Raw genomic sequence first — 24,292 nt, 5'->3', positions numbered from 1 at the left:
TTTTCCCTTCAATTTTTAGCTGTTCTCTCTTATTTTTATCTTTAGATATTATTAAACCTAGATATTTTAATTCAGTTTTGATAGGAATGGAGCCTATATTTGTCTCAGTACACGGATGAAGAGATAGTATTTCACATTTTTCAAGTTTAGGCATAATCCTGAAGCTCTGGAAAAGATTGATATTATATCCAAGGCTTTTTAATGGAAAGGAAGGATTTGTCCTTTAGAAAGATTACTGTGTCATCTGCAAATTGACTTATTCGATATTCATAATCTAAAATGGTAATTCCTTTAATTTGAGGGTGATTTACAATTAGAAATGCTAGCATTTGTGTACATAAAATAATAATTTTGGCGAAATAGGACAACCTTGTCTAATTCCACGTAAAATCTTAATTTTTGGTGTCATTCCAGGGTTGAGGGATGTAACTGTAGATATTTCAGATATATGTAGATATTTATCATTATAAAACATTTTTATGATCTTGCAGAACCCTTCTCCAAATCCGAGTTTTTTGAGCACTGTAAACATAAAATGATGTTCTATAGTGTCAAATGCTTTGAAAAAAATTATGAATAACACAAGACTATCTGATTGAATGAATGACTGGTAGTCAATCATATCCAAAATCAGTCGAATATGATTGTGAATATGATCTTCCCTTTATAAAAGCTGATTGATATTCTTCTACAAGTTTTCCAATTACATGCTTTAAGCGATTTGCATAAACTAAAGCAAGTAGTTTATAATCATTACATAGTAAGGTTATTGGTCTCCAGTTGTCTAGCATCAACAGATCTTTTTTGGGTTTTGGTAATAAGGTTATCAAACCTGTTTTCATAGTAGGGGACAAACATCCTTTCTGAATACATTCCAAAAAAGCGCTATATAGTAGCTTTTTGATATCTGTCCAAAAATGTTTTAGGAATTCAGATGTTAAACCATCAATCCCTGGTGATTTACCGTTTTTCATTTGTTTTCAATTTCAATTACAGTTAATCCTTCTTCAAGTATATGTTTGTCTTCTACATCCAGTTTTTCATGTCTTTAACTGCACACAGCCATATGTCAATATTCGTACAATTGTTGCAGCGCCACCTATTGAGAGCAGGAAATGACATATTTCGTGGTGTGAAGGCTGTGACAAGCAGGGTGACCGGATTCACTTCAAATGTTGTCAGGACAGTCTTAAGGCCTTCATGATGACTTGCTGCAAAAATTGTGAGTTTTTGTTGAAGCATGTGCCTGTTCTGGCCTGTTAAAGTTCAAGGACTCGCAATCGTCGAATTTGGAGTAACTCACTACTTTATCCAGCAGATGGAGCCATTGCATTTCTCTCTGGTGGGTTTTTTGAAAGGGGGGGTATCTGTTTGTGTGTGTGTGTGTGTGTGTGTGTGTGTGTGTGTGTGTATATATATATATATATATATATGTGTGTGGTGGGGGCAGGGATTATAAATTGTGATGGATCTGTGTCAGCTTTTCATATAGGTTGCTCTGAAGAGGTAATGCTAATAGGGAAAGGTCTTAGGATGTATATACAGCTAAGGACAAAATTATTCGTTTTTTTTTAATTTTCCTAAGTGCTTTTTTTAACAGAGCAAGGAATTTTCAACATAGCATTTCTATACATACTAGTTGTCTTTAGAAAGTATAAATTATTTATATATGCATGCAATAACAGAACAGAGTTTTATCTCCCAATTTACACACAGTATAAAAACTTCAGTAAAGATTTGAGCTGTCACTTGAGAAAGTATCATGCTAAAAACAAAAGAAATCACTGTAGACTTGAAAAAAAATAATTGTTGATGCTCACAAAGCAGGAGAAGAATATACAAAGTTATCACAGCATTTCCAAGTGTCAAGAACTCAAATGAGACGCATCATCAAGAAATTCAAAGAGAGCCACACAGTACAGAACAAGCCTGGCAGAGGTAGGAAACGAAAGATTTCAAAGACCCTGGAAAGAAAACTAGTGAGAGACCTGTCTATAGACCCCAGAACAACTGCAAAGACACTAGTGAATGACTTAGCAAAGTCAGAAAATGTAGTCTCAAAGAAGACAATCACCAGAGCTCTGCACAGGAATGGACTGCAAGGTTGCAGACCAAGAAAAACTTCACTTCTGCAGAAGAACCAAGCCAGACTGAAGTATACTAAGGACAACCTGGAGAAAGATTATGCATACTGGAAACATGTCCTTTGGTCAGATGAGATGAAACTAGAGCTCTTTGGCCATAGAGACATTGTTTATGTTTGGAGAAAGAGGGGAGAGTGTACCACCCAAAGAACACTGTCTCCATAGTGAAACAGTGGTGAGAGTGTTGTGCTGTGGGGATGCTTCAGTACACTTGGAACTAGGAATCTCGTCTAGGTGGAAGGAATCATGAAGAAAGAAAAGTATGTGAAGATTTTGAGAGGAAATCTTAAGCAGTCAGCAGCAAAACTGGATCTGGGTCGTCACTTTGTCTTCCAATAGACAACGATTCAAAACATAAGTCATTCCTGGTGAAGAGCTACCTCCAGAAGACCAAAATAATGTTTTTGAGTGGCCTGCACAAAGCCCTGACTTGAATCCCATTAAAAAACTGTGGGGTTAACTGTGCAGAGGGTTATCAACACTACCCAAAAACTCATTGGCTGCCCTCTGCCCTCCCTGGATGACATATCCAGATCCTGCTGCCTCAGGAAAACCAGGGCCATCACAGTAGACCCCTCACATCCCGCCCATCACCTGTTTGACCTGTTGCCCTCTGGACGGCATTTCAGGTCAATCAAGTTTCACACCACCAGACTCACCAACAGCTTCTTCCCCTGGGCCATACAGACTGAACAGCTGTATGTCAGGTTCATCCCAAACCAGCACCATGGGGTGTTAAAGTCTGGAGACTGTGCTGCTCTCCCATCACGTGAAGCCTCCATCTAGTTCTGTTCTTCTAATGTTTTGGCTCATTATCTTGCTGTAGGATGAATCACTGACCAACAAGTCTTTCTTCATTTTTTAAAATTATGATTATTAAAACAGCAATACACAGTGCTATTTCTCGCAGTACAGCATTGTCCTAATAATGCTGCCTAATGCTGCCCAACACTGACTTTGTACAGAGGTTTTATATGTTTTCAGTTAAACTATATTGCCATTGATATAATTAAGACATTTTCTATTGCCTCTGAGCTCTATTTGAGCATCAATAACTACTCCTCTCCTAAAAAAATCATTTCAAATAAAGGCAAAAAAGCCCCAAAAAATAACTTCAAAAAATATCACTTACCTTGGAACTGTCATTAACAAAAATGAATAACAAAAAGACAATATATGCTCTTTGAATTTTAACCCTATCATAGGAAAGGTCCCTCAGAGGAACGATTTTGTTAACCAAAGCAGAGTGCATATTCCAACTTGCCTATGCAGCCTTCACTCTAAACAAACCGCCAGTGATAATATGCTTTATAATTTTGTCTGGAAAAACAAAACACTTCATTAGCAAATCAATCTTAATGAACTCCTACAAACATGGTGGGCTGAACTTAATTGATTTTCCCACCCTCAGCAGCACATTCAAAATGAAACCAGATCAAATAATTTTGTAGAAACCCAACATCAATCTGGAATTTTATTCCCAATTACCTTTTATCAAAACTTTAAGGCCTTTAAGTTATATTACTTTGCAGTTATAATGTTGGGGAAAAAAAACTCCTCTCAGTATATCTGGAACAATACAAACACAGTATATAAACATAAATCTTTATTCTTGAAGAACTGGTTTGACAATGATATTTCTCTTTATTTAACTTCTCAGTTCTAGTGGTATGTTAATGTAATTTTTCGAATTTCTAAACAAGCAGGCCTATCATATTCCTGTACAACAAAAGGAATATGGCTTAGTTTTTGAGACAGTCCATTTTGAGGCTGTCATGCTTCTTATAACCTCAGTAGTCTCTGAGCTGTTGTTACTACCACTGGATCCTGTTGCTACTGATGTTACTGATTCTCCTCTAAAAAGAAGGATAAGAATATATGTACATATATACACCCATCAGCCCTAACATTATGACCACTGGTGGATGAAGTGAATAACATTGATCATCTCATTATAATACAATGTTCTGCTGAGGAACCTTTGGTCCTGACATTCATCTGGATGTTACTTTATCATGTACCACCCACCTAAATATTGTAACAAACCAAGCACACACCCCTCCAATGGCAACAACACTCCCCAATGTCAGGGGCCTTCCCCAGCAGGATGATGCTCCCACCACACCACAAAAACTACTCAGAAATGTGTCGAGGAACATGACAAAGAGCCCAAGGTGTCGACCTGGTCTCCAAACTCTCCAGATCCCAATCTGATTCAGTACCTGTGGGACCTGCCTAATACTGTCTAGATCCCCCTAATACTGCCAGATTAGCTCTGATCTGCTGAGGCATGGACATGGGATCTCTGAGTGTGTCCTGTGGTGTCTGGCACTGGGACACTGGCAGCAGATCTTTTGGGTTCTGAGGGTTGCAGGATGGGGGGCCTCCATGGATCTGGCTTGTTCCGGATCATCCCACATCCCACTGGATCAAATTCTTGCTGACTCAGACTTGTGTGGCTTAAGTCTGCAGTGTTTCAAGGCCTTGATGACACAGCAACTAAACAAACTGTAATTTGTTCCCAGGTGTGCTGGGTTAAATGTTTGTAAATGTGTGCTTTATTCAGTTGTACACATTGTATTCCAGCACCAGTTCTAAGCAATTTTTAAAAATACATTGTAGTTAATATGTTCCTTAAAAGTGTTATATATTTAGTCCTATGTGTTATTCTTTCTCTGTTCCCAGAACTGCACTGAGGTTAAAATACAGTCTCTCCAACATAATATAGAACTCTTCCTCCCAAGCAAGGGGCAAAGGTCAAATGGCCCATTCAGAAGTAACAATTCTAATGGACCTAGTTCATATGACCTTATGAATGAACATTCTTCAAATCTTCATCCTGTGCAACAAACTTTGTCTCTGCATTAAACATTCAACTGTTACTTTATCAAGAAAGTAACCTGAAAAAGAACCATGCAGATTGGACTCTCTCAGATCCACAGACCAACCAAGGGTCTTATCCTCCTTGTTTTTTTCCCTGCATCAGGTCTCTGGCCATAAATTATGTCACATTCCAGTGGTATCCAGACCAGAACATTGGCCACATTTCTCCTTAGCTTTAAACTACATTAGATAATTGTCTGACCATTCTGACCATCCGTTCATCCCTTCCCAGGAGGCTCAACGATTTGGCCTCAAAGAAAAACAACAATTCACAAATGGCCTCATGTGACTCCAACGACTGTCGTTATAACACAAGGGGGCACTGATGATGTCGAAACCAACGATTGTCACTCTAGCTCTGGCCCACACCAGCCTCCTCTAAAGTTATCCAGAAAATGTTAAGTAGGCTGCGTAAGAACTTATTTTTCCACAACCTGCAAGAGAGGCCCGAAGATTACACGACTGCCTGCAAAGAAACCTGCAGAGAAACCTGCAAGAAACAGAAACAGAAAGTCTGCGAGTAAACTCAACTAATGCTGAACCGCGGAGACACCGGCAGAATCCGTCACCGTGTTAACTGGAGACACGGCCTCCAGGAGAATCTGCTTGGATCCTGCATTTCCATGGTTACCACTGCAACCTCAGTTGCCTGGATTCCAACCAAGTCTGCAGCTGCTGCAACTCACTATAGGCTGGTCTTAACATCCTGCTCGTGACAAGGGTTGATGGTAAAATTAATAAACTTTAATTTTCGCCCTTGATAGACTCAAATTTCGGTACAAATAGATTATAGTTACTAAAACTATTTGCTTCCACCATATCACTCTGCTCATTTTACCTGTTGTTAGTTCACCATGCTAGTTTGACCATCCTTACACTTCTTCTGTTCTCACTCTCTCCCTATATATATTCCCTTTAGTAATCAATAAATTGTAAATACACATGTAGACCCAGCAGTTTTGTGTGTTTCTTTGCAGCTGGATCCCTGAATCGAGATGTCACAATCTTAGATATCAGACTGATTAAAATTTATGGTGTGGATATTAATGCAGAATATTGATATCAAAATGTATATCCCTGATTTCCATCCCAAAACTGGACAGTGGTGCCCCATACAATGAGTGTAAATTGGATTTTCCAATGATTATTTTGTGCATTTATGCAACATTACTGTGGTTGAACAGTGATACATTCAATATTGATGAATAGTGCTGTGGAAACATTTTAGACACTTTAGATCAGAGATGGGCAACTTTGATGATAGAGAAGGCTGCACAAATTTTATCCTTGCTGCCAGAGGGCTGCACCATGTGTGATTGAGTAAGGAACTTAACACAAAACATCCGTAATGATAAAAAAGTTAATGCTGACACTAAGTGAAACAACTAATATGGCATTTCTTCCTTGCCCACCATAATAGTTTTAAATCAGCACCGAGCTGACTGACCAGAGGTGGATCTTAATGAGATACCTGTGGCCTCTCCTGCTGGTGTACAATAGTCATGTAAAACATGTGATGGAGCATAACCATTTAACAGATCATTGAAATATTAACTGCTCTGTGAACTAATCCAAGGAGGAGAATATATAAATCCAAAATGCATTTATTCTAACAAAACAAACACATTATGAACCATAGAACAATTCTCACAGAACAAACAGTAGCACTACATTCACCTGCCTTCTATGCAGTAACTACATCGGTCATACTGCTGCCAGTGGTGATTTTTCAGATGCTGATACACTGAGGGGAAATGGCAGGAGACAGACAGGCACGCAGAGAGTCGGTACAGACAGACACAGCTGATTAACTCTGTGGGATTTGTCCCGGTAGATAATACAAAATACAAATGCAAACCTAACTTAATGTTAGCTAGTTCATTCTACCATTTCCTCTCTTTTTCTCCTCTGTCTATCTTGCCTCACCTCAACCACGTAGCCTATTTTGCAACTTTATGATATTGCAGCTGCAATAATAACTTTCCGGCTGCCACTATAAAATGTATAAAGCAGAAACACTGTAGATATAAAGTTGGCGCCTTTTAACCATAGACTGTATTGCAGTCCCTCAAAAATCTAATCAATTCATCTTTGAGTACCAGCAAGTGTTTAATTTAAGGAAATTCCTCCAAGGTGTTACTGAGATATCTTGTTGATGAAAAAAGGACGTATGGACACTGCCATTAGCAAAGCTGCAAAAATAATATTGATGATGTTTTTGAGAGCATCCTCACTTTATTTTTAGCGCTGAAAACCTTTGCACAGTACTATACATGTCAGAGTGCATTTGAACAGTGATGTGATCACTTAACTTGCGGAAAAAAACATAGAATGACATAGTGCATGCCTACAATTCTTTGAACAGAATGAAACAATTCAGCCACTGCTGTTCATACAGTATTATCCTTCAGTTGCAACTGTTCAGCAAAAGTTGGTATGTAATATGTTCTGTTACTATAAAACACTTGATTTTTTTTGAGTGTTTTTGATTCACACCAACACACAAAGAAGACAGACCCAGAAAGCTCTTGGGAAACAAGAAGCAAGTATTATATCTTATTCTGCTGTGTCTTAGTTACGTTTAATTGTCAGTGGCATTCCAAAGTTGCAGTTTTGCTGACATCTTTTGGTGCTGAGATTGTACCATGTTTGTTTTTTTCTACAACATGAGTGTGTGTAGATTTTTTTTGTATATAATCAAAAAACACCATGGCAGCTAAGAACTTTAGTATGTAGTATGCAAATTGGATATACTTGGAATTTGGACATATAAGATCTCAATGTAAAGGCTCAGTAAAGGCTGGAGCTGTAGAGTCTGATTTGTAATGACAGATCTCTTGCCGCTCTTACAACCCCACTTAACACCTGCTGCTATACCTGGAAATTATGCGTGGTGGTTCTAGTATTACTGTTACTTGTAATCACTATCTTAACTGTCATTACTATTATTACTACTATTGTATTACTGATATCAATTTAGATTTTTATATAGAATCTGCATCACACTATGTTCTCCTGTCCCATATTCTCTACCCCCTTTATGCCAGATCATTCTGGTTTTCTTTGTCCATAGTTTCTGCCTCCACGAATGTCTTCTCAAAAATAAACAGACCTCACTGGATGACCTAATGTAAAGTGGGTAAACCAACCCTTAAAAACAAGAAAGACAAATTTGACTTATTGCTGTGATTAAGAATTAAATCATCCAAACCATGTAGTGTATGTAGTTTGTTTTTCTTTTTACTTTTTTTTAATAACAAAGCATATGACAGTAATAACAAAACATGAAAAGCACATAAGAAACATATAAATCCAAGAAAACCACTTCAAACACTAACATAGGGTAATATGTACCGTGTACAAGAATGAAGGCTAGCGTTCTGAGTGACAAATTTCACAGAGCTTCACCTCCCTGCTGGGTGGCAGTACTAGGGAGAGTAGAAAATGTACTGTTTCTTTTAGCTCATGTAAAACTAGTTTGTGCCAGTTACTAGCTGGTTGGTGTGATACAGTAAAAAGTCTGAAAAAAAAGTCTCTTTCCCCAGATACTCTCACACCCCACACAGTGTAGCTGGAAGCTGGCAACAATGTTAAAGAAAGAAACCTGGAGGCCACATTCTACTAATATGATGTTAACACTGCTGGAGATATTAAGAATGATAAGGGAGCTGTTTCACAAGGTAACTAAATCTCGGAAATGTCACTAATGATACAATATCTGAGCAGTATCTTCTGCATACATGGTGACCTCAATACTATCAGTTTGGTTTGCCAAATGTTTATGAGTGGTTTGATCCAGAGGCACCATCTTCGTCATCAGGTGGACAGGCGACAAAATCAGCCAACATGGAGGCCATGGTTTCATCATCCAGCTGAGGGACAGACAGAGACACACTGCTCAAACAATCTGTGAAAGGTTCGGGGGCTGTTTCATCAAAAATAAGCATACATACATACATGCATCAAATTAAAGCTGAGGCTTGACATTCTAATTTAGGATCCATTATTATACTATCCATTATCATCTTTCAAATTAAATGCACTGTTGCCTTTTTCCTTTCATTTTTTGCATGTTTGCATACTTTCAGCTGCAAAACTGAAAACCATCCTTATATTACCTATTGTCAGTATTAATACCCTGTGCTATAAGTGCTTCACTCTGTGTGTCTTCCCAATTTTACATGTGCTAAAATTGTTTCCTGGCATCTGTGAGAGAAGTCCGAATAAACTAGTGATGTGAACACGTAAAGTGTGATTCTGAAAAGCCTCTTGTCCCTTAAATGAAAGATCAGTGGGATACAAATGTGAGAACAATGAATCAGATTAGCCACAAATGTTTACCTTTTTCTTCTCAGTGTTTTGTCCTGCCTCCTCTTCCTCCCTCTTCCTCTTCACTCCTTTCCCCTCCTCTCCATCACTCTCTCCCCCTCCTTCTCCCTTTGTCTCCTGCTGCTCTGCTACCACTTTGTCTCTTTTCTCAGCATTTGTCTCCTCCTGTTCTTTAGTATTCAGACCCGCTGAGGTTTCAGGATCTGCAGCTGCTGAGTCTCCTTCTTGAGCAGCTGCTAGCTGTCCCTCCTGATGACTGCTTGGCTGGTTATCACTCACACTGGCTTCCTGTACTGGTTCAGCCCTCAAATCCTGTTGAGTTGAAGACAATCTGCTTTAGGTGGGGGTCAGTTTCCTTGTAACAACACCAGCTTCATTTATCAACTATTGGTGGAACAAAAACATGGCTAATAGGAGGAGTGCACAGGAAAACTCAGCACCCTGTTATATACAAAGACATTCCTGGCTTCCAGGGAACTAATCACACTGAACAGTTTCTGAGAGAAATTCAGAAACCAGAAAATCTGTCTACAATTCTATTATGTACAATTATGTTACGAAGAACATCCTAAAAAGATTGCACAGTTTTCTTAAAAATGTGATTGATACAGCTCGATTTACATTCAAACTGAAAAAATATGTATATCCTTAATGCCTTACAAATGTCTTAAATACATTTTCCTCCTCATTAAAAAGTGACTGTGGAATATTTTGAAACCCTTGTTGTTTATATCCAGGTTTCCATTGTCTAGCAGTCTTCCTCCTGACATCTCTATTTCTTGGCATGTTAGAACCATTTGTCATCAGTGAAACAGCAGCATCAGCAGCAGTCTTGTCCATGCTAGTAGAAAGCGACATTAAAAAAAAGGGGGAGCAGCACTAGGCGACAGTGGAGAGAAAACACTTCCTTTAAGAGGCAGAAACCTCGAGCAGAACCGGAGGGTGGGCGGCCATCTGCCTTGACCGGAAGTAAACCATCTCTATCGTTGCTTCTACAGAGGCAATCTGTTTGATTCAGCAGTGAGAAGCAGAAAGTGGTGGAAACAGGAATGCGGAGAGAGGAATGAGGAATGATGGAATTCTGCCATACTGGATACCCAAAAAGTCACTAACCTGAGTGGTTTACAAAGCAGCACCAACATTCATTTTGTTGCTAACCTGACCTCTTCTCTATAGTAATGTGCTTGTGTGACAAAAGTGCCACTTTCTTAAAACAATACTGTGAAAAATCAACATTATTTCTTTGAAGCCCATCATGGATACCAGTGTCCTCAATTGTTCTGACCCTCTGCTGTTTCCATTCCCTCTTACCATCCTTGGTTCTGTTTTCCTTTCCTTTTCTTTCTTCCATTCTTTTACCTTTCCTTGTCAAATCCCCTCCACATTTTCATTCACTTTTTACTTCTTACCTGAGAAACTATTGGTGACAGGTCTACTCTTCCTACAATTTTACTAATTTCAGCTAGAACAAAACTCAAACCTCAACTCCTTTTAGTACATTTTAACAGTACTAGCTATGTTGCAGCAATGAAAACACTGGTCCCATCTACTCAGAGAAATTTCTGAAAACAGAACAAAAAAAAACTGGATTCTTACTTTTCCTCTGAAAAAGAATCAAAGTCAGTATAATGCTGATTTCAGGTGGACAGCTGTTACTCTTAATGCTTCGATACCATTATCTAGTGCCCAGAAAGTCCAGAATAATCTGAAAACACTAAAAGGTCTAGCTAGCTGGAAATCTCTGCACCATGAAATGAGTGTGTTCTTGGATTATGTGTATGTCATTTTACTTGATCTCTCACCTGAGACACATATCGGTGTCTCTCTGTGGCTCTGCATGACTTTTTGGGTTCATCTTTATATAGCAAGAATGTGGGTCATATAGCTCTGGGTATTTTCATATTTCAACATTGAGTCTCTCTCCATCCACTGAGATTGTAACTGCTACAGAGCTACAAAAGAAGACATGTTGTCATTACAGACAAAAGAAGCAGTGGAAATATGGTGGCCAGGATGTTCCAGTATAGAGAGTGAATGCTGCTTTAAGTGTGCTGATGCTGGGAGAACAGGACAATGATGAATCCCTACACAGTGACATACATCAACCTGTGCTGCTGTGCAGCTAACATAGAAAACAACTGGTATGGGAGTTTTGACACGTGTCACATGTACAGGGATATCTGTGTTGCCCTTAAGATTAAGACTAAATCTAAAAATAGCTGGTTCTTAGTTTATTTTCATCCTTTCACACTGTTCTGTATCTCAGAGTACTTTAACACTATGATGTCATGGGTGTCCTTGAGAGGTGAGATTTTAAAACTGTGGTAACTACCTGTTGATTCTGATTGGTTGTGCCATCTTCTGAGGGGGCTGTCAGCTCAAGCTCACTGGATCCTTGCTCCCATAAGTTCGCCTCCTCCTGCACCACTCCTCCTCCAGCTCCCTCTCCCTCCTGCTCTGTCTCCTCCCTCTCCTCCAATGCCCCTCCGGTGACACACAGTATCTGTGGCATGGTGGGGTCGTCCATCCTTTCGCTTTCATCCTCCTGTCCCTCACCTGCCCGCGCCTCCTCCAAGACTCCAATGCTCTCCACCTCCTGCACCTTCAGCCTGTCCTCTCCAAACAGCACTCTGTTGGTCTGAATCTCTTCTATCCCTCCTTCTTCATCTCCCTCCACACTGAATCCAGCAATCCCTCCTTCATCCACTGCTGCTTGGAGCACCTTCCCCTCCTCTATCCCCACCTCCCCTGCCTTGTCCTCTGCTCTCTCCAGAGGAGGTATGTCCCCATCTTCCTCCTCCTCATCCTCCTCCAGCTCTTCCCCCTCTTCTTCATCGTAATCCTCATACTCCTCTCCATCATAAAACTCCTCCTCAGCAAAATCGCTCACTTCCTCCTCCTCGTCCTCCTCATCCATCCCTTCCTCTTCCTCCTCCAGCTCCTCTTCATCCTCCATGTCCTCCTCCTCTTCCTCCTCCTCCTCGTCGGTGCTGTTGATGTTGATGACAGCGGAATCTTCGTTGCTGGCAGGTGTTGGTTGGTGCTGGTGGAGGTGCCGTCCCTGCTGACTCAGCTGATTCTGCAGCTGGTGCATTTGGAGTGGTAGACCCATGGGACCAGGCTGGCCAGGTGCGGAGGGCTGCATCAGCATCTGCTGAAGCTGGGGTCTGCCAGACATCGAGTCTCCCAAGACTCCAGGTGGAGCTGTGAGTGTGCTGGAGTTCAAAGGTGGAACCAGGGAAACTACTGAGGTGCTGGAAGGAGGGAAGGAATTGATGGGGGTGGTGGAAGTGGTGAGGAGGGGGGAGGAAGTGGTGAGGTTGTTCGAAAGCGAGACATTATCTATAGTGGTTGGTGCTGTTGTGGTGGGCACCATTGTGACACACTCCCCTCCTGGAAGTGTGACTGTAGTGCCCCCTGGTACAGAAGAGACCATGTTTTGGGAGTTTGCTGCTACTGCTGTGTCATCTTGCTGGTTCTCCATGTTGAGCATCCCCGGAGGAACAATGACCACGCTGTCATCTGAGTCACTGGCCAGAGAGATCTCCACATCCTCTGCTTCCTCTTTCTCATAGCGGACAAACACAGGTCTCTGCCCCTCTGGAGGGCCAAGTCCAGCCTGGTCTGGCAGGTGGTGTGTGTGGGGGGACAGGATCATGTCTCCTGTGGTGGGGGCCTGACCTGGCAGCCCTGGGACCAGGGAGAGGTGGTTTTCCAAAGAGCCCAGCAGGGAAGTGGGGGCAAGGCTAAGGGAGTGGCGGGTGGGGAAGGGAGGAGCAGGGGCTGTGCCTCCTAAAAGGGTTGGCAAAGTGAGTCCAGAGGTAGGTCCCTGGGAGGATGGGAGGACTGGAACAGCAGGGGTGGGTTTCAGGGTGAGGGGTGGTAAGGGGAGGGTGATGGAGGGAGTGCGGGGGTGGAGGAGGGAATTACATATGGTCAGAGCCTCCACACAGAATGTAGAGACCTATGGGAGGAAGGAGAAGGCATGAGTCATTAGAACCTGTGAAACAACAGTACCAACAGTAAAACAGTATGTGCACGTGAAAAAATTGTACATGACACATTTTTTTGATGGTTTGCTTCATCTGAACCTCTGGTACCCTTTTCCACCAAAGCAGTTCGAAGGCCAGTTTGGAGCATGTGCCTAATTGCGAACCAGTTCTTTCTGTTTCAGCAGCCAAAGAACTGGCACTCAGCCAGGAAAAGTAGTGGCACCAGTACTTTTCTGGTCTAGAACCAAGAACTGCTTATGTCAGGAGGTGGGGCAAAGCTATTGACCAACCAGACTAACGAAATGGAAATGGAAATGACGATCACATGGGACCACGATTGTTACTCGCCAAAAACAAACATTTTACTTTCTTGTGTGTGCCCTCTGTTACACGTTGTAAAATCGTGTCTTATAGTATTGGAATAGTATTAGAGTATAGAATGTTTAGTATTATAGTATCGTAAACGGCTGTGCAGTGCTTTGGTTTCTAATTGACCCTCAAATCAGCTAACACATTTCTACTACTCAGCAGTCTCCCTCCTGCATTCTTTCCTCTCCCTAGGAGCAGTCACCTTGAGGTTGCGGTCAGTCCGTCCATTGCTGAGGATGGATACTGCACAGGTCAGAGGTGGAGGCCAACAGGGCGATGGGACCAGGACCAGAGCCAGCAATAACCTGAAAAGCCACACAAACAATACATTGATGGAAACAGTCCCCATTTTTCTTATTCTTGTTTCAGCATATACTGCCAAATTAAACATTATCTAATGCACATTTGGTGTGCAGTGAAATTAAATACTGCCACGTGGATGTTTAACTCCACCAACCAGTCCAGCTGCAAGACAAAATGTGTTGTGCAGTCCCAGTGACCTTTGACCACCAAAATCTAATCATTTCATCCTTGAGTCCAAGTGAAGAACTAAAGAAATTCCCTCAAGGCTACTGGCTACTGAAATGGACAACCCAAAAATATAATGACTTCAGCCTGGTGTGGAGGCATAAAAAGTTGAATTCCCACACAGTCAGCAGTGAGTTAATTATTAACTACTGATCATGGAGTTTTTCAGGAACAAATAGTGGAATGGTGTAGACTAAACAATACTCAATCCAAATGATGATGTATTTCTGAAATTTTAATTTGTCCAAAAACCTGATCCTTATATTGGCAGTGTGTAACAAGAGCTACGATTCATCCACCATAGAAACAGTCAGCACTTAAACTTCACTGATTAATTCATAAGTTAATAAGTGTAATAATTCAATCATATAGCATATTTCATAAACAAAATGCTTGACATTAAAAGTGATAACTAGATTAAAAAAAGAAAAGAATCTTATGAATTGCATTTGTAAATCTATGTGTTATTATGCTTTTAACAGACGTAGTACCTGTATAGCTCCCGTCGGGTAACAGCACTGCTGTACTGCCCACTACCACCCCCTGCAGGTTCACATGCTGTGTTACTGCTGGACTGTTGCTGCTGCAGACGTACACTCAGTGGCAGCACCACGTCGTGGAGGCGCTGTGAGAAAATCAACATAGAGCAGAAACCCACAGACTGACTGACTGCTCTGGAAAAAGACAAAGATGTGTCTGTTCTACAACAGAGCAAGTGGCTGTGATGGAGACAGAGGGGAGAACCATCCATGTCATCATCTTGTCTAACAACACTATGTCAGTTACTACAGCAGGTGACTGAACTCTGCTTAGTAGTAGTAGTTTGTTTAGTAGTTACAGTTAAGACTGGTTTCTTTGATTTAAATGAGTGTTTTGAAATAAATTACCATGCAATGACAATGTAACACTGACATTTACCTTATGTATGTCATCCTTAAGCAGTGTACCACTTGTCAGTATGATTTGTCTCAGTGCTGTGAAGAAGAAAACATTGGTGCGATTATGCCAGATTTACAAGAGACCAATTACAAAACATGTATTCAGGCCGAGGCAGTGTCTAACCTCTGAGGGCTGAAAGGCAAGTGTCCTGATTGGCCAAAATGTCTCCTTTCCTCTGATGTGATGGCCCGCCTGCATCCGCTATGACCAAGGGCTTTGTCCTTCGAGGGCCTGGTTTCCCTCCAGGAACCACATCAATTGACAGACCGGCCCGGAGCTGGAGAAAAGGACACACAAACACACAAAGACAAAAGAGAGAGTTACAGACAGAGGTACTGAATACATTCAAACTAACTACATGTAACTTAAACTCACCTTGACAGATTCCGCCCCTGGTGTAATGTCACCAAGCAAGTGGCTAAAAAGAAGCTCTGAATGGCCTGGGCTTCCTTGAAGAATGCCTGAAGAGGCTCCAGCCACCTTGACCCAGAGCTCTAGGGTTCTGTACACGGCTACCCGCACTGAGCTACAGAATGAAGGAAGACACAAGAAACACAAGAAACATAGGCTTCAGCCACCTACTTACAGTCTGAAATGACGCTTTAGCTCAAATTGTCCTCAATCTCCCAGACTGTCCCAAAACTAATGTCCCTCCTTCCCATACCATGTTGGCTGCCCAGCTTTATGTATTTTTGCTTAATACCATTTACATTATAAGACTGAGAAAATGAAGGTCTTCTTCCATGCCTTGACTCTATTAAGACACTTGATGACCTTGTTACCTAATAGCTAATAGACAGAGACTTCATCTCATTCAGTCTTAAAATGAGGTGTGGTCAGGCACTTTGTTGGCACATTGCTATCTTGAGGCAACCGGAAACTGATTGAGTGATTGACCAACAAAAACCTTGGAGCAGTGTTTCACTGTAAGTGCACCTTGTCAGGATAGGAATATGGGCCTACATAGGCACGTGTACAACATGTGTAATCCGCTTGTTACACACACAGGAAACAGAAATAAACACTAGCATCTCGTTATGATCCTGGACCCACAATGAGCTGAAATTATGATGGAAGTGGAGAGGAAATGGTAACAACTGTACTGCATAATTGTACTGGAAAACATATCACAAGATAAAACGTAGACTGACGTAGGTCCCTTACTTAGGACAATGGCCATTCCTAGAAGGTACAGTCTGTGTTTACTTTCAGTCAGACCCAGGAACAAATGATTCATGTAAAAATCATGTTTATTTGGAAAGCTGTAGGAGGCTCATGACAATTGCCACGATATATGCTGTTTTGCGCAAATCCTTCTTTCCCCACATCTCTACAACAGAGCTGGGAAATGCAAAGTTATCATGACTCATTGAGCCACAATCTCCAGAATTATCCTTTAAGAGAGTGCCAAATGAGGTTCAGTTAAAAGATCAAAAAAATCTCATCAAAGCAGAGAGACTCTGTTGTGAAATTTTGTTGTAAATGTCCCTGTCGTGGGACTTAAAAGGATTATCTTATCTTAAAAGTGAAAAAACAAAACAATGTCCTTATAAGATGTAATACCCAATTAACTAATTAGCTATATGCTTTTTTGTTGTCTGTCATTCTCTAATAGTTTCAGAACAACAGAAAATGTATCTGATTGAGTGAATCCAATTCAAATTAAAGGTGGGATGCTGAAATGCAACAGCATGTTCATTTGCTACTTTCAGATGAAACTTGGCCAAAAATGCTGGACTCTCCCATGTCTACTGCAGCATGGGAGAGGGGGTCTGATACACCACATTTGTAAGTCTATCTGGTTGCTCATACAAAATACTGGTGTGGCAGACAAAAGTGTTGGGAGTTTTGGTGTCTGTAATCTGGGTACTGGTTACTGGTTTATACTTGGAACCACTAGCAGTTGGTTTGTACAAGTAAAACAAAAGGACCAGGTGTGGAAGCCCTGCTCTTACCTGTAGGCTCTCTGCTGTCCCACACTGTCTTCATGTAGAGGCGTCCAGGCAGACAGGGTTTGAGAAAACAGCCTCTGTAGCACGACAGTGTATTGAACCATGCCACAACGTACACTGTAATACACACACACAGGTAGACATAGTGCTGGCAACCCACAAACACCAATGCCATATAAACACTGGAATTTTTGTACATGCTGGTATCTTCAGAATGACTCATCTACTGCATATGATATACATATGTGTGATTTCAAAAAACAAAATAACATAACTAAGATCTGATAAAGTGACAACAAAAACAATGTTATCAGAGTCAGGCCCTGTGAGAGAGAGTGTGTGTGTGTGTGTGTGTGAACTCACGCTGTGATAAGAGCTGATAGGACCTCTAGTGTGTTGGTGTGTATGATGGGCAGGACCAGCATCCTCACACTTCCATCTCCTGTTAAATTCTGATACACAGAGAGCCAAATATGGATTATGACCAATGTAATTTGTTTGGCATGCATTTATAAAAATGTATGCAACCACAGTGGCTGGTGCCACATCACCTGTCTTCATTAATAATTGTTCTGAGAGAGTGTGTGTGTGTGCACTCACTATGCTCTTAGAGCTCACAGCGAGAGCTCGGCAAACCATGTTGAGTGTTGGCCTGACAGGCAGACGAACAGCTGAGGCTGGATCAACCCTAATGGACAGAGATAAGAGCAGAGTCAGGACCTGTAATCCTGGAACAGTCATTTCCACAAACCTTTACTTCTCTTTGGTTTTGGTCTGTGTTGCTCATAAGGCCTAGAGTACAGTCAGTGCTGTCACTGAAACCTCAGTTGCTGTAAAATTAACTCTTCACAAAGATAATGCTACAATGCTACAATTATCAATGTTCATTCTGATTTATTCTGGTTAGGCTCAATGCATTTCTCTACGTAACACTGCAAAACATGATGCTACCACCCCATAGCATACTACAGGAAGGGTACCCAAAGTACAGACCACAACCTGGTTTTCCTGGTTTGTGGAAATTACAATAGGCCATCCTGAGTCACTGAAGTTTGACCTGGCAAACTCCAGGGAAGTTATCTTTTTCTCAGGAACATCTTCTCCCCTCCTATCAGGAGCTGATAGGTTTTGTTATTTTACAAATAAAGCCCATTTTACAGATGGTGGTACAAGGTGGCCTTTGTCTCTGTTAAAATAGCTTTACTGGGACCCAGAGATTGGGTCCAATAAAAACTGCTGACAATGAGGCCAGAGTTAACTGGACATTATTTGTGGAAGATACTGTATGTTGCTATTAAATTTTTCAGATGCAGTTTTCAGAGATGTGAACATGACAAATGACATTACATTACAATGAAGAGGAGCCAAAATTCAAGATACCAGAAAACTTTAGCATTTCAAAATGTGTGTGTGTTGTACCTGAGTGTGTGTTTGAGTGCCAGGCAGACAGCTGTGTATCTGTTCTGGAGCTGCAGCAGCAACAGGGGATCTGATTGGTCGAGATGAGGAAAGGCCAGCTCCACACCTGGACCTTCATATTGCACTGTTCCATCTGTCACAACAAACAGCAATCAGCTCTCAGTAAACAAAGTGTTACGACATGGTATCTCAAAAAAGCAAAAAGCAAAAAGGTTTTCTCTGTGTGGTCTAGTGACTGATTTACTTAATAGCAGATATTTGTATGTCATCTACTAACTTACATATGGCAAGTATGTAAATGAGCAGTTGTATTTCCAGCATAAACATTGCCTTTGTAGTCACAGAGACTGCTCTGTATGACAAAAGGATGTGCAACACTGAAAGCAACTGTCAACAGGTAAACCCTACTACTGTAAATCACGAGGTATACTGCAGGCACAACAGCATCTGGTTTCACAGGGCTTCACTGAGACATGTAGTAGGTTGTAGTTTTTAAGTTTAAAACATAATTAGATTTTCAAGAGGTATAAATTGACTGTTCAACAGTTACTCTCAATCATCTATAACAAATATTAGATTATTAGTTCCTTGAGATTTGTGTTTTTCAAATCAGAACTAAAGGGGCACTCCACCATTTTACACATCAAGGTTAGTGTACAGGACATGCTTTGGTCATGGTAGGTTATACTCAGCTTGTGAAAAACAGCTTTACATAGTCTCTCTGACTCTCAGGGAGCTTAGTAAAAAGTATTATATGCTTTTGCTTTGGACATGGTTGGGCTGTCGTTTTCAATGTTGCAGGAAGTTTGGGGACATTGTCTGTAGACCAGGATGGTGGTTCCCTTAATTAAAAAGGGTGAACGGAGGTGAGACAGACACAGCTGATACTGTATGGGATCTGGGATTCGTCTCTCCCTCTTGCCTCAGCCAGGTAATACAGCTGTCTCTGCTGTGACTGTTGCTTCAAATTAAAAGCTCTGTGCAGAGTTGTGTGATTGCAACTTCATAACATTGCAGTGGTGACAATAAATTTCCAGCAGTGGGCCACTGCCACAGAATACAGCAGAAGCACTGCAGACATAAAGTTGGCATCTTGGTCACAGCTCAGTTATGAAATCCTACCAGACAGCTGACACTGTCAGCCAGTTTAACTCGCCACAACACAGGTAGTTTCTGCTTTTTCTGTGCACGACAGGCATGCTGCTCTCTTCAGACAGGCAGAGCTGAGAGTATCAGAGAAGGCCAACAAAAACATGTCAAACTTCCCTGGCTCATATTGTCTGGTGTCACTCTGCCCTTCGTCGCCGTCTCTACTTCTATCACAGTTAGTTCTGTCATGCTCTATTTTAAGACAAAACTCAGTTGTAAAGTTTACAGTTTGTTGCACTGTTGCTCCTGTGGTGCTCTGTGTGTAAACTGCTAAAAAAGTATAACAACTTGTCAACTGGTATTCTGTGAGTAGAATCAAAATAAATTGATTTAAATTATAAGGTTGGCCCTCACTATTCACAAGACACATCCCCTCCATAAAAAAACAGATATTTGTGATGGTTTGCTGATTATGCCACACTAGACAATTAAAATTTCAACAGAGTAAACTAGGTGAAATCTGACAGGACTTGCTACCTGAGTGGTGTTCTATGTTCTATGTCTGTTTTGTTATTATTTAGCAAATAACCACAAACAAGTTTAAAAGTTTAAAAAAGTTCAGAACAGATATGAATTTAACCCTGGTTTTACAGAGAAATTCAAGCATCACTGAAAAAGAGTGTACCTGTTTCGGAACCCTGGTAGATCTGAGCCAGCAGGCAATTGGCTGAAGCCAGTAAGCAGTGAATCTGATTGGTCCAGCCCTCAGCTCTGCCAGCACCCACCCCTCTGTCCAACAGGCCCCCCAGACAGGGCAAGCGACCATAACACTGACAAGCCATCTGACAGAAGAACAGTGACACAGGGACAGAGAAATGAAAAATATCTGAAATCCTGCAGAAAAGAAACAGTTCAAAAAGTATGGGAGAAATCAAACACAGTAACTGATCTGTAAGGTAAGAGTACAAAGATAAAAAGTACATCTATATTGATCAATACATATCATGAAAGAGTGAGAATTACAAACCTCCTGTGTTTTCTTGTTTGTACTGTCCATTTTGGAGAGGAAATAGGCTCCCAGTTTGTCCTTAAAAAATACAGACAGCTCAGGCTTTTCAGTTCTTTTCTCAAATGACCAAAGTGAAATACATATGATAAAGTTCATGGTAAAACTTCACTCTAGTCTTCTTTGTCTCCTGTGTATCTTACCCGTAGAGATCCACAGGCTCTGGGGTAGTAGGTCATACAGGCTATCATCCCCTCCATGGCTGACAACTCACACTGAGATCACAGAAAGAAAGGGGGAAAGAGAGGAAAGAGGGCTCATCTGTTTAGTATAAGGGCTGCAAAACCTCAGTGTCAATTATTCTCTTTATTACTTTTCAATTAATTGGTTAATCAGTAATTTGTCAGACACACATTCTATCATAATTTCCCACACCCCAAGAGGACACCTGATCGTGAACAGTCTAACAAAACAGACATAATAATAAGAGACCAGCAGCTTGTGTGAGAAATGACTATTTATTATTATTATTATTATTATTCCTTCATTATAATAACAATAGGCACTTGAGTTGCTTTATGTCCTGCCATGATTTCCACAACTGAAGACCTCATATATATATACACAATATTAGTAGTTTGTCATCAAGAATGTAAACAGAAGTTTAATAAAAATCAGATATACCTCATTAATATATAAATGTATGCAGCAAGGCACACAAAATGTAATCCATATTGATTGAGACAGATGTATAATGCTAAAACAATGAATATGATCTTTGTTTTTTATGATTCATCTTAAAATAAATTCTCAGCATTTACACACACATAAATGTATGAGGTCCAAACAACTACAGTTTATCAGTTTAAAGATGCTTTACAAACCTTCGACCTCCTGTATGGTCTTATCTCTACTCTTGAGATTGCTTTAAGTTATATTTTTAATGTTCAGTCATGACTATGTGGTCCCTGCTACCATCAGTTTTCCACTAAATTCCACTGCCCTGTTCACTCACCTCTGTCTTGAGACCCAGCAGAGACGTCAGGATGCCCAGGATGGAGTTGAGGCCAACTTCCCTGGCCAGCTCTGGTAGCTGGGATGAGTACTGTAGCAAATCCTTCAGAATGTTCACCGCTAGCTGGATGGTCTGAACTGGAGCCTGAGACTAAAGGAGAACATCCAAAGACACACAGGAGAGGAAACAGAAAAAAGGAAACTGGGCTGTGTAAACTGTAAGGTTTTTAACTTTTAACTGGTCATGAATCATGGACGAAGCAGACTGACAGCTCTGGACATCACAGAAAAGAGTGCATTTGTGTCTGCATTTATGTGCACACGTCGTACCTGTATGACCTGCTGCAGGGAACGTAACCAGGAAAGGCAGTGTTGTTCGAACAGATCACTGGAGCTGTCTTTAACCAGTATGGAGAGGAGGCAGAGCCCCTCAAACCTGCCCACACACACACACACACACACACACACACACACACACACACACACACACACACACACACACACACACAAGAGGTATAGAGAATTTCTCATTCCCAGTGTTTGTCACAGTTTGTCAGAGTTATTAATATCTGGTCAAATTCATGATTTATTCTTTGGACAGATTTTCCAGTTTTAGACTGTATTGCTACTTGTGTTTAGACAACATATAACATTTGAAACTGTGGCTCCTTTTCTGATTTTTTTTTTTTGGTGTGCGTGTGAAAAGGTATTTACATGCGTCCTACATGAGTCCTCTCCTAGTTTTGATTGTACAGTGGCAAGAAAAAAAATATGTGAATGCTTTGGAATTATCTCCATTTATGTATAAAATATGGCCACATCTTCAGCTGAATTACATTTACAAACAAACACAATCTATATTAACTAATAACATACAAACCATTGTATTGCTCTTGTTCATGTTGAACACACCATTTAAATATTCACAGTGTAGGTTGGAACTAGAATTACCACCTTGTCCTTGTGTATCGGCTCCAAACAGTTCAGGAGCATCTAATTAGACCAAGGCTGTTACTGGCACAGAGACATGAAACCTTATGAACACCACAGTTAATGATATCAACAAAGGCTAACTAGAGTCAGGGGTTAGCTAAACTTGGAGTCCAATCACAAGATTGGAGTTTTAGGTTAGAGTTACTTCAACTTATGAACTGAATTATCGCTTCATAGTCAAGTCCAGCTGCAGCTAATTAGTGAGTGAATTAATGAACCAAATTCTTCATCCTTGAGTCTAAATGAATGTTTGTGCCAGATGTAATGATGTCCCCTCTGGGCATTCCTGACATATTGTCTTAACAACAATGTTCGATCAGAGACCTTGACCTCTGACCACCAAAATCTATTCAGTTCATCTTTGAGTCCAAGCAAATGTTTTTGCCACATTTGAAGAAATTCCCTCAAGGCATTAGTGAGATACTGCATTTACAAGAAGGGGATGGATAAAGGGACCACCCAAAAACATAATGCCACACCTCACAAAAAATAAATCTTCCTATCAAGAATTGTTGATTTGCATTGAGCCTGGACAGGTCTTTCTCATGGAGGGGAAGATGAATCCTCAAGTTTATCAAGGCATCTTACAAGATAATGTCAGGGTGGCTGTCCATCAGCTGAAGCTCAGTAAACGTTTGATAATGCAACAGAACAATTACCCTAAACATTCAAGTAAATCTACTACAGAATGATTGCAGTCAAAAATGAACATTTTTAAAAAAAATCACATTTAGAAGGGATCCAGCCAAAGCCCAGACCTTAACCCAATAGAGATGATGTGGAACGAACAGAGCAGTTCACACCAGACATCTAAGAAGATGGCTTAGGTGCAGTAATTCTTTTTCTTGCGAATGTATTTGGCCTCGTGAAATTTAATAATTTAATTAAAATCATTTGACATCACACCTTCGTCTCTCACACCATGTTACATATGCTCCTTTCAGTGTGTTTCAGAGAACATTACTCGCCATACTCAACGCTGAGAATAACGCATATTTACTGCGGAAATGAACGAAACATTAACAAACAAAAGAACAAATCAAAACAAGGAGAAAAAAACAGAAACGAAACGATTACATTATTTCAGCGTTACAAAGAGTATCATATGCTCTGTGATAACTGGAATTATGACAGCTGATGTCAAACATTTTTTCTCACCTGGTCTTGCTCGAGCCCAGTTTGGCATTGCTGAATCCCACCAGACCCCCGGCGGCGCTCGCGCCCTGCGGAGATAAATAAAAGTATTACCTATCAATGCAGTCAAACATATTAAATAGCCCCAGCAGCCCTTCAGCATCTGTAACACACAGTCCTACTATAACTCCAGAGACCAGCTCAGTAAACAACAAAGCCTGTAGCAGCTGCTGTACAGCGACAGCAGGCTAACAACTAACTAGCCTCCAAGGTGACGTGTTTCTCTGGGTCGGGCTCTACCTGTGTTGGGAACACGCCATGTTCTCTGTAGTTGGCCAACAAAGCAGGTAAATACTCTGGACGGTGTTCTTTCAGAACCGACACCAAGCCCTCTGTCAGTCGCATAGCAGATGGGCCATGCAGCCAAGCCGATGTAGCCATCTTGCCTCACCGCCAAACGAACGTCACCACTGTGCGACTGATTGACGTCGATTTTGTGAG

At 40.9% G+C, this 24,292-nt stretch overlaps 1 protein-coding gene across 1 annotated transcript; it reads right to left on the bottom strand.

Annotated features, from left to right (window-relative positions):
• Positions 1–8,242: 8,242 nt before the first annotated feature.
• pelp1 (proline, glutamate and leucine rich protein 1) lies at positions 8,243–24,241 on the bottom strand. The gene is made up of 19 exons (XM_018671058.2): positions 24,092–24,241; positions 23,816–23,880; positions 21,995–22,100; positions 21,666–21,815; positions 20,854–20,925; positions 20,672–20,731; positions 20,330–20,486; positions 18,556–18,688; positions 17,737–17,824; positions 17,500–17,588; positions 17,140–17,253; positions 15,560–15,710; positions 15,308–15,461; positions 15,164–15,219; positions 14,737–14,870; positions 13,920–14,022; positions 11,689–13,320; positions 9,369–9,668; positions 8,243–8,899 (listed from the first exon to the last, which is right to left on the bottom strand). The coding sequence occupies exons 1-19, from the start codon at positions 24,230–24,232 to the stop codon at positions 8,807–8,809; spliced, it is 3,798 nt and encodes a 1,265-aa protein (XP_018526574.1). The 5' UTR covers positions 24,233–24,241; the 3' UTR covers positions 8,243–8,806.
• Between the last annotated feature and the right edge of the window lie 51 nt (positions 24,242–24,292).

This window comes from Lates calcarifer, unplaced genomic scaffold (assembly GCF_001640805.2).
Source record: "Lates calcarifer isolate ASB-BC8 unplaced genomic scaffold, TLL_Latcal_v3 _unitig_709_quiver_1028, whole genome shotgun sequence".
NCBI lineage: Eukaryota > Metazoa > Chordata > Actinopteri > Centropomidae > Lates > Lates calcarifer.
The sequence above is the reverse complement of the archived record's forward strand: the minus strand, read 5'-3'. Positions and strand labels throughout refer to the sequence as shown.